This window comes from Morone saxatilis, unplaced genomic scaffold, assembly GCF_004916995.1.
Source record: "Morone saxatilis isolate NCDOM2014 unplaced genomic scaffold, NCSU_SB_2.0 Contig16, whole genome shotgun sequence".
Lineage (NCBI taxonomy): Eukaryota > Metazoa > Chordata > Actinopteri > Moronidae > Morone > Morone saxatilis.
In genome coordinates this window covers 8,122,207-8,133,699 of record NW_023339718.1, presented here as the reverse complement: position 1 = coordinate 8,133,699, position 11,493 = coordinate 8,122,207, and the positions used below count along the sequence as shown (strand labels likewise).

General features: G+C 40.9%; 1 protein-coding gene across 3 annotated transcripts in view; it reads right to left on the bottom strand.

The window, feature by feature from the left end:
- LOC118325239 (phosphatidylethanolamine-binding protein 4) overlaps positions 1–11,493 on the bottom strand; it is a 50,400-nt gene that overhangs the window by 22,750 nt on the left and 16,157 nt on the right. For 2 of the 3 annotated variants that reach the window (XR_004796599.1, XM_035657834.1), the window contains exons 4-5: positions 6,072–6,170; positions 1,175–1,244 (exon numbers count right to left, since the gene is read on the bottom strand). Coding sequence is in view for 2 of the 3 variants with exons in the window: in XM_035657834.1 (XP_035513727.1) it covers positions 1,175–1,244; positions 6,072–6,170 (169 nt within the window). In the remaining variant the exon portion in view is untranslated. The remainder of the gene's footprint in view (positions 1–1,174; positions 1,245–6,071; positions 6,171–11,493) is intronic. The other variant, XM_035657835.1, reaches the window with a different exon arrangement.

Genomic DNA, 11,493 nt, shown 5'->3' with positions numbered 1-11,493 from the left:
GGGGGGGGGGGGGGGGTTCCAGGTGTAGCAGAGCGAGGGGGAGAAAGCCACAGTGACAGGTATGAAGTGGGCATGTCCTACAACTCACCAGTCCCTGTTCTATTCGCCTCTTTTAAACTTTTTCACATGCACTCCAATCCGTGCGTGCAGACGGCACACACATACAGACACACGGGAAAGTGTACAACCTTAGAAAAGGTCACACTCCAAAAGCTACATAAAAAACCAAGCTGAAGCTAAAAAAAAAACTAACAAACGCTAGCATCCTAATCTGGCTTTGAGAGGCTGTGAGGAGAGTCTGATGAGGTTTAGTGAGGAAATGACTTCCAAAAGCTGAACTCCATGTAGTACCACCTCTGACATTTGTCTGGCTGTAGCTGACAGCAGGATGAGCACCGCTCTAAATGTTAAGCACCTCCAGCTGGGCTTCCATGTTAAGGGCTATTGTTGACTTGTACCAAGGGAGGTTTTGGACAGTTATGAAAAAAGATAAATGACCTGCATCTAAACTTTGTCAGGCTCAAACTAATTCAAGCTGCAATCTAAAATGTAAAGCAAAAAACTGTTTTCTGACTTCTCTCTTAAAACCTAAAACATTTCTTTAAATTCCGGCGTAATTCTTAATCACGTACCGTAAACAGGTGCTTCGTTAACTTAATTCTCATATACATCATCGACAACAATCTGTTCAAATTCTTTAAGGCACTTCAGACAAAGAACATGTGTTTAAGCTGTCAGTTAAAGTTTAAACAAAGGATGACAACAGGTGCACTGAGTGGAGTTTAGATTGGATAAAGTTGCTTCATATGACTTGGAGCCAGGAGGCACTTCTGTGTAAAAGTTTGTGAAACCATAAACAAGCAGACTGTTAACCTGGGTTATGAGCATGTTTAGCAACTTTGGAGGAAAAAAAAAAAATCACATTAAAAAGGAAAATTGTTCAATTCCTTTGCGCCCACCCCCTTGTCATAAGATATGGATGTCCCGTAAGGTTATTTGTGTTTGCTGGGAAATGAAGTGCTCAACTGGATTAAAAACATACTGCATATGTTTGGAAATCTGTTTCCCTGGGCGTATGAGTGGAGTGAGCGAGCGTGAAGCAGCAGCTTGCGTCTCCTCCAAGAGAGAGGGCAGACACTCTCATCATTAGCTGGGCTACAATGTGCTCCTCTACCTGCTCCAATCTGCACAGCCAGGCTCCACTCTGACGCCAGACAGATGTTCCCAGCACGAGGTGCAAAGTACTGAGAGGGGAAACGAGAGTAAGCAGGAGAGAGGCAGAAGAATGGAAATATTCAGCAGAGTACACAATAAGAGTTTAATTATGAATAATACCAATGGTTCTTTGTTCTCACAATGAAGCTAGCTATGGTTTGTCTGGCCTTTGGGAAATTGTTTTTGGCTTCCATATGGGGGCAGCTGTCTGTCAAAAATAAACGCTTAAAATCATAACATGCCACAGAAGGGATAATTACAGGCTAAAGAACAATGCAATTATGTATGTTTATTTGCAATATTGGATAGGTATTTTGCTAAAACAAACTCTAAGGCTATTGTAGAGGTTAAAAATGTAATTTCAACACTCAGTACTATCATTTTCTGCTCCACTAATGATTAGTGACTGAGACTGAGAGTTTTTGCAAAACTTGACATCAACTGTAACTTAACAACTCAAAGACATACTTTAGTCACTCAGCGTGTATGAAGAAATATTTCTGTGACAAGATAAGGACAAATGTTTAAGGATAAGCTGGGTGTTACTTTCTCCAAACTAATTATTCCTACCAGCCAGTATTATCTTTGTAACCACAACATTATATAGCTTCTCCATCATCACATAGACTACTGTTGTTCCCAAAAATGTTAAATGTTTCCTTATAAACAGATCTGCACAAACCTGCTTGTGGGAAAAAATAGGTTTCGGGTTTTGGCCTGTTGAGGTGAATGGTTGATAATAACAAAGAGACAAAATAACACCAGTGTTCTCCTCTTTTGAATGAAGTGCAGTAAGAAGTTACACGCCTAATAGTTTGCAGTTAAAGGACATCTTGAGGTGTGGAGCAGACGATCTCTGCAGGCCGCAGAATTCACAAACACAAAGCCAGCTGGTCTGATACAGTCACAATACTTCACTGTTTGTATTTGCCTGACCAGCAGCAGAACACAGGCTCTGTCCGCCTTTGGGAGCTGCTACAACAGAGATGGATGTTAAAGCATTCATGTCCCTTGTGCGCCATAATAATGAGCAAAGCACGCAGTGTGCTGAACTGTCCAACTGGCCTTCAATTAGCCAGGGAGAGGAAGTTAACAAACATATGATAGCTTCCAATCCAAAGACCTTATTGAAGGGAATCTCGAAAGAAGAACCATACTGACTGAATAGGACACAGCCCGAACAGATCATGACGGGTCACAAATCTCTTGTTGTTGTTTATAAAAATGTGCTATCTAATTCAATCAAACAGCAACAAATCTGACAGCCTTAATGCTTTTTCTTCTTGTGGATACATACAACACATATTGAGTATTTGCACAATAGATTTTTATATAAGCATTCTACAGAAAAATCTAATTTGAAGCAAAGAAAATCCAATAATTATCCTTATGTTAACTTTTCTGCACAACATTAGTACACAAAAAGTTAAGTATTGCAGACAACTAACACCTTTCATGGAGACAAACCCTCAGCAGAGAAACTTCATACATTATAAAAAGTACGAAAAAATCCATAAAAACCTAAGGCTATATATACTGTTTAAATGGGATTTTACAGTGTTAATGAACACCTTGGCTTTTCTCAGAGCAGGAAAGAGCTTTAACTGTAGCACTGTTTTGCAAGTTCATATTGCATCATGTTGACTCACAAACCGCCAAAACTATAATGAGAGAATAAGTATTAACAAGTAAAAGTAACACCCAGTGCTGTATTTATATAAGCTGCCTCTATTCACATACTAATGATTTGCTTGTTACAGTAATTATCGCTGCGAGACCATACCGGAACATCTGCATTGATTTAGACTCTGGGAGAGCAGAGAGAGGGAGGGAGAGGCTCACAATCTGGAATTCGACTTCGAGAGCTAGACAACAATCTGTTGATGGTTATTTTGGTAATTGTCCATAATTGATGTAAAACACAGAGTGTGTTGCAGAAGATTCTAAATTACGGTTTCTGTAGCTCTGGGGGTCATTGAAAATGGGCAGTTGCGATGAAAATGCACATACAGCATCTAATAATGTGAGTGCTAAAAGAAACTGGACAGCTGGTGGGAGAAGGAGGGACACGCAGCCACACAGTTTACACTTAACTGCTGGAGTAAATTGTTCTTGGCAGTCAAAAGTAATGATGCGATAAATGATACAGCCAGTTAAATAAAAGATTTGACACCTGACATAAACATTAAAATATGATTGTCTTACACAGCTAGCTGGGCGGTTTTTGTGCATATTTATATATGTGTGTTGGTGTTTACATGGAACAAAATTAAACATTTAAGTTAGTTATATTATTTATCATACCACGCACACACAGACTTATGATGTAGTTACAGCGGTGTAACTGCTGATTGCAATGCCCACACCTCACCCTCAAGCATGTGGGAGAAACTGCGGTGGCCACTATGACACTATCTAGAACCAGTGTTATTAAATTCCATTTCTACCAACATGCTCCACACTGGACCTTTGAAACCAGAGTAAACAGCTAAAAGCACACAGACATATCAGCTAAAGCCTGCTGGTGAGATAGCAACAGCTAGCCACGGCTCTTCAGGAAGACCATTAAATCTGCCAAATTCTGCTTCACATAAGGCTCCACGTTGTAGCTGTAGATGAACACTCTATGTATGTGAGGCACTGTAAGTATGTGGCAACAAATATCAGGCTCTCAAACACCTCTCCGTGTGGTTCAAGAGGGCTTTGGCGTGGCTGTGTGAGGAGATCCTCAGCCCATGTTTTGACAAATGAAGAGCTAGCTACATAATACAGCTCGAAGCAAGGTGAGTGATGAGTCTATAATACACAACATAGTCCAGCGTGTCCTTGTTGTGTTGCCATCTCCTCTCTAATGAGACCTCGGCTCAAGAATCACTGTAAATCTATGGTGCCGCGTTGCTCGGTCCAGCCTGACCTCGCTACACTCTCGGCTGAATTAAGGAAATCTTTTACCTTCATGGCTGTGGCTACGGATAAAGAATACACACTAATTATGGAAACATCTACAAACTAGGGCAAGTCTGCATGACCTTGGACTAATGAATATATATGAAAAGAATATGGCTGCTGCAGCTCGTACTGTTTGATGAGTAAGTATCAAAACACTGATCCATTTGACATTTGAAAGCATGACCCCTGACTGCAGCTAAGGGAAATACTTTGCTTTACACAACAATCTACCATCAAACGCATTGCCAGAAAGAGCAATTTAAATGCCAAACATGCTATTGTACAGTACTTTGCTCTCTTTACTTTCTATACAGATTTAGCTAAATTACAGAGAGCAGAGATGCTGAATTATATACATGGGCAGGCATTAATTCATAAATTGGCCTGCATTGCTGTCAAAATCACAACTGCACCGAAACAAAATCCAACACATGCACATCGACACTTGAAAAAACAAAACTGAGGTTGTGTGATGTCACCTTGCCACCCTGGTCAATTAAACACCTCCCACTACGGGTTGGCATCACTCAAAAGGCTCATTAACCCTTCTGACCAACCACCAGTCACAATCAGAAAAACATGCCGTCACATTGGCCAATCCCTACATGGGCAACGCAGGTCAACACCCACACAAGTGACAGGAAATTGAATTGCTAGAGAGAATGTGGTCTGTCTGAGCACTTGAAAGACATTTGTTTATTCACAGCTGGTCACACGGCCAGACAGACTTTATGGGCTTAAAAATAAGAAGCAAAGGTGATGCCTAATGTAATTTTATTTTATTATTTATTATGTATTTAGTTTTTTTGTATATCGTTGATGAATGCGAGTGATATGAGGTAAATGTTCTCACGGGCACAGGAATGTGGTTGCATAAAACATTTCTGAAACTCCGCACCAATGAGCTGAATCAGAAAATTCTGAATTTCCACCCATTGAAAGGGTTTACTAAAATATATATCCCAGATACATCACATTGGATATTTGAATCAATATGGCATTTACTTAGTGTACAACGACGCCTTATAAAATGAAACGGGAGCAGTGATACATCGCTGAAGCGTCTTTGTGTGCTTGTTTTTCAGACCACTAGTCTTAATCTACTGGGTTGATCTCCCGGTTCCCGCGGGATTATAAAATGTCTGCAAACCTCCAAATATTTGAGGCAATCAACAACTCAACACGCATTTGGCGTTAGAATGCAAGACTGTGAAAACACACAAACGAATGGATAAAAAGGAGTGAAAAATGAAGAGAAATAAGGGGATCGGAGCTGTGCCCATTTCGGGGGTGTAAAATATGGAGAAGTGTGGATCATTGGGGGAGCTGCTCTGCCTGGGGGAACAGATGAAGGGAGGACACTCTGCCAAGATCTCTCCACTGGAGGGGGAGCTGAGGGACTGGAGCTCTATGGGAGAAAGAGTGTGCGCCTCGCATGCTGCTCTCCTCAATCTCAGTCTCACACGCCTGCATTGACACGTCCCAGGCTCTCTGCAGCAGAGGGAAATTGCTGCTGACAGGGCCTTGCAAACTTTCACAGCCATTTAGAAAGACTTACTCCCACACTTTTGTCACAGGCATTTATTGCACAAGATACATGATATGAAAAATTAACATTTTTTGAACTTGGCATCCTTTTTTCACTAAGTTAGGCTTAAAAACCATTCATAATTTTTCAGCCTTGCGATCGGCCCCAGTACAGATGTAAACACAAGACATGCCAAGTGAGACCCTGAGATTATGAAAATGCACAATTTTCAAGAAAAATAAATCCAAACACTACTTCATAAATTTGTACCGTTCGAGTTACCTAATCCAATAACAAATGCTGCCTGTGTCGCCATCACCAAAACACGAGGCTGTTTTTAAGTGAGAGCAAAGGTTACTGCAGACTTACTGTACTATACCTGTATGTTCACCACCAGCCAGTGCCTCCAGTAAGCAGATGTTGGTTTGGTATTGCTCGGAGCATCAGGATCAGCCATCACCAGAACGTACAGCTTTCTCTGCAAACAGAAGAAGATTCATATATTTTATTACTTTTAATACAAGTGCTATACTACAGTACCACACACACTGTGACTGGCCCCGAGGCAGCTCCAGTAACAGCGGTACCTGATCCCTTTTGCTTTCTAAATGCAGCCATGAGCTGTTTGTGCGTCAACATTGCCGAAGGCTTAACAGCCATCTCCACAGCTAGCAATACTTAAGTTTAAATACTCCAAAACAGGTGCTTCACTTTGCTTTCTTTGCTTTAACTTTGTACCAACAAATACTATAAAGTGTGATATTTTATATATTCATAAAATGTGTAGTTTGTTTTTTATGTAGTCAATTGATTTGTCGATTGTAAAGTAGAAAAAAAGCTGACAAACCCAGTTCATACCAGCAGGCTGGGTTTGCCTTTTGTTGGCTTGACACATAATCTCAACACAGTCTTACTTCAGCTGTCAAGACTAAAATGTTGCTTAGAAAAAGAAAATCATGAGACAATATTGATACAATAAACATGAAATAAAACTGTTACAAAAAGGCAACACTACACATGAGAATATGTTCTGCAGCATTGCTGATCAACTGCACACACAGATAAAGTACAGCTCTGTCTCTTCTCTGTTATTTCTTAAAGTTAATATCATTACTGACATCAATAAAATGACAACATTTTGGATCAGATACCAAATCCTCTCGTTAACATATTCACAGTAACTTTCTGCCACTTACCCAGTATCTTTGTACCCCTCAATCTGTCAATAGATAAAGTGAGAGAAAAAGCATCTTAACTAACACTTGATCACAGTTATTGGACGTTGACTTGGCGGCTTGACTGCCGGAAATTTTTCATTCTGTCTGTCCCTAAAAGTTAGAGAATTATGAGAGCAGATTGAATTATTGCGAGAGCACATTTGTCATCCCTGGTCGTGTGCCCAAAATCTGCCAGACCATATGATGGGCTTTTTTATTTTGTTCACTTCCTCTACAAACAGAGACATTAATCGGGGCTGTTTCAATCCATGATGTCCTCTTACTGTATATGTACTTTCAACTGAAGAAAGACCATAATTATATCAGCTTTAATACATATAAAACAGATTTTTTACATCCTTACACTGGCTGCCAAACAATGCGGTCTGTGGCGCAGTGAAACATTTCATAGAATCAAATGCTTGCACGTAAACATAAACCTTAAATTTCTGTTTGTTGTGTCCTATCAAGACATTCTTAAAGGCCTCCGAAAATTATCGTAAGCCGATGTACTTGAATGAGATAAAGAAGTAGTCATGTATTTTTCTGCAGATGCTCATTTTCAGAAGGATTCTCTGCCTACCTGACAAGCAGTAATAAGCGTAAACAACTAAGCCTAATAATAGGATAATACTGTAGTCTCAGTGATAGTGCCTGCAGGTAACATCCAGACACACCAGCTACAATAGAGCCTCCTCCACAGCCTGTCAAAAGTGACTCTATATCAGTGACCCCCCCGGGCAGCTTACCAACCATGACCTGTTGCCTTCTGAAGAGTTGTAATCCTCATTTGTACATGTTTGCTACCAGGCAAAGACACTGTGATAATGTAGTTACACTAATATTTAAGTCAGGCCCTGATGCATTCATAAATAACATGGTGGCAAAAAACAGCACACACACACACACACACACAGACACACACACAGACACAGACTAAAGGAGTTTAAATTAAAAATGACCTCCAGTCACAATTATCATTGAAAGGAATAGCACTTTATTGGATATTTCACGAAAGTTACCATGGATGGAGATATACTGTATAGGACAGGCTTAGTTTTCCCAAAGCCAAATTTAGAACAACATTAAGAACATTTCACATGCATTTCCAACTGTAACAACAAAAAAACATGGCCTATTTATGGTGGGCACTGAATTTGAATGATTTTTGCACATATTTAGAGCTTGAATTTCTACCTGTAAGAATCTGGCTCGTCCAGCTGGCACGGGCAGCAAATAATACAAGTGCATCTCTCCATGCTTGCACTTCACACATTGTGGCATGTACCCTTCTCTCTTACAAGGACATTTTTTTCTCCATCTGTCAAAATCCACATTAATTACGCACAGATATGTGTGAAAGACTCCAGGGAAAAACAGATGCATGCTCTGCCATCTGAAATAATTTATCAGGGCTCCAACAAACTAAATGTATATCAAAACATGTTTTAACAGGGCTAATTCTCATAGCTGGATACTGGAAGGCACGCATTTTCCAAAAATATGTTATTGGTATTAATCACTAATACTAAAGAGGAAACTTAACATTTGAGCCTCGTGGAACATTTTAAATTTAGATTTGCTTTTACACTGTAGCTAATCACATGTATCAATGATGACAGTACATTTTCTATATTTTGGAGGACACACTAAGCTGTTAGTAAATAAAAAATCTTATATATACTTTATTTAGATTATTCTTAAAGAGATGAAAGGTCATCTGCCACCCTGCCATGCTCTGTAATGTACCTATAGGACTGTAAAATGTCATAAAAATCCAAGAGCTCAGAGCAGAAGTGAAATCTGGGTAGGTGTCAGCCACAGACCACAGAGCTCCATCGGGCCATTATACAGGAGGGGATGTGAGGCTCCTGGGTGCAGGCTGGAGGTGGGGGAGATTGAGCTTGCATTCTCTTGGGATTAACCTCCCACTGCCTGCTGTGATCACAGCAAAACGGCCCACTGAGACCACACCTCAGACGCAAGTCGGCTGGAATAAACCCTGCAGCCAACTTGGGTCTCTGTCACGGCTGCTGGTCAGTGGTAGAGAATAAAGGGGAGGCGCTCTGTTCAGTGACACTTACGGAGACTGGGGGGGGGGTCATTTACATGGACTCAATACCTCTTCATGATCATAGAAATGCAGATGTAGTTTTTTTTAAATACATTTTTATATTGTTGTATCTTCAAGAGATGACATGAAACTCCCACTCCATGCCAATAGCATCGAATAGATACAGCAAAACAGAAGACGGTGAAGAACAAAGGCAGAGGAAGACCGGTGTCTCTGAGGATGTAAACTACTGGCTTACCTTTGAGTGAACTCTGCTGGGGATGAGAATCAGAGAGATGTCTAATCGCTGCTCTCGTAGAGCTGCCTGGGCTATCGAGCCCAGCTCTGCTAACTGATGACACCACGAAGGGCGAGAGTGAGTTAGCGAGAGGGAGGGAGGGAGGAGAGGCCCCTCTGTGAGTTTACAAGTTCATGCTTTATCCCTGACCCAATACCCAAACAGTGTCGTCCATGCAGCTGCCTATTAATATACCCATTGCTTTATCCTCCCGGTTCTTCATCTCCTTCAGACTCTGTGCACAGAACCCACAATGATTCATTAAATGGTCAACTGTGCTCACTGCTCGACCTGGGGCAAAGCAACGCATCGATATCAAATCCCTGTTTAAGTAGCAAAAACACTTGAACTCGTTTGGTAATTAACAGGTATCTGTGTTGTGATTAAGAGACGGCAATGGCTTAACAACCATCGACTGCGGCTTAGAGCAAGGTTGAAAGATCGATCTGTAAATACAGAAAAATAAAACCTCTAAAATACTGCTGTAGAAGTACATTTTTCAGATGATAAAGAAAATTAATCTCAGCAGCTCCTTCATTGTGTTTGCAGCCAAGCAGTATTATATTATATATAGTATAATATTTTAAATTAATGATGCATGGACTTTTATTCTAAGGACATAATAATAAGGTCTCATTTCGGAGGCAGGATAGTAGTGAGAAGGAGAAGAAGAGCGAGTGATGGGGAAGGTTAACAGTGGTTTTACTGTCGGGGTCAGAGGAGGAGGTTCATCCTGGTGGAGGGGAGGTCAAGGGTCGGCCAGGCAGCAGTAATTGAATCCTGACCAGAGAGTGGGGTGCTGTAGACCCAAAGATGAGATGGAGATAGAAGGGGGGCTGTGGCACTCACCTAGAGGTCACCAACCTTACAGGTGAGAAGGTCCTCGTTGTCATTAATAACAGCCGCCCTCCCCACCTCTCATCTGCAGAAGCTTTGAAACCTCATTGTTCCTCACTGCAAGCAGCATTATAAAACCTCCTTCATAGGCAGTCATAAAGGGCAGATCAGTAATCTGCCACAGAGGAATTTGGAGAGGAAATAACAGCGAATTTCAGGGAATCTTTTCAGTACAGTATTTTCTGGTTGTAGTGACAAAAAGATCCCATGCATGACGCAAAGAAAGCAGGCTCGGAAAAACATTGCTCTATAGCACTACTAATGGTCATAAAGTCCAGAAGGTACCTTTAAGGTTATGCTTAGCACTTGGTTGAGTTTAGGTTCACCTTAAATTCAAGGTTTTGGCTAAATATTGACAAAAAAATCATCAGTGACTTGTCTATTTCCTTAACATTTAACTGAGACTTCCCCAAACCTCAACCAAAGGGCTTTTGTCACCTAAACCTAACCACACAAGGTACTCAGGATACTAACCACAGCCTCAAGTGTCACAGTCCAGTGTCACTTTGTATGCCCATCACACCAACAACCTCCTTGAGACTTGTGTGCAGTACAAAAACATGGAATTTCCTTCACGTCAAAAATGTTGACACTGAATATAACACAGACAGCGGTTACTTTTCCCGCAAAACGCATTCGGTGGGGCATCCTGATAGCTTACCTGGTAGAGTTAGCACCCCATGTACCAAGGCTAAATCCTTGCTTTGATTTAGACTTTTTTATTTATTTATCAGTCTCTCACAAGTCCCTCAATTAAGAAAATCACTAGAAAGCCCCTTAAGATGAATTAAGAATTATTTAAAGAAATATAATAATATATTATAGATACACACTTTACATTCACACATGCAAATAGGGTCAAAAAGGTGGTGTTTTGTAATTAAAGCCACTTGATGTCTTACAGCTTGGACACACTGCTCGCGTCTGCAGCACGTCTCGTGGCACAGTTGCAGCGACACTTCAGTAGAGTTGAGGTCTCACCCAGTGTCCTGCACCGGGTTGGGTAACCCACAAAAACGTTGTGTATCGTGTAAAAAAATCTAATTATATAAATTAAGGTTATAGGCAGGGGCAAAAATTTACTAAATGTAAGCGTGCAGCAGATGAGAACAAAAATCTGTTTATTTTTTGGGAGAAATCAGAAATGGACTATTTTTAATACCTAAATCAGCTAAATATGATCAAGCCTAATCAGCTGCGATACGCTGCGTCAGTTGACAGTTGTTTGGTCGAGGCAGAAGACCACCCACCTAGAGCCGAAGGGTCTGTCCTAGGTTTCTGCCTGTTAAAAGGCAGTTTTTCCTTGCCCTTGTCGCCAAGTGCTTGCTCATGGTGG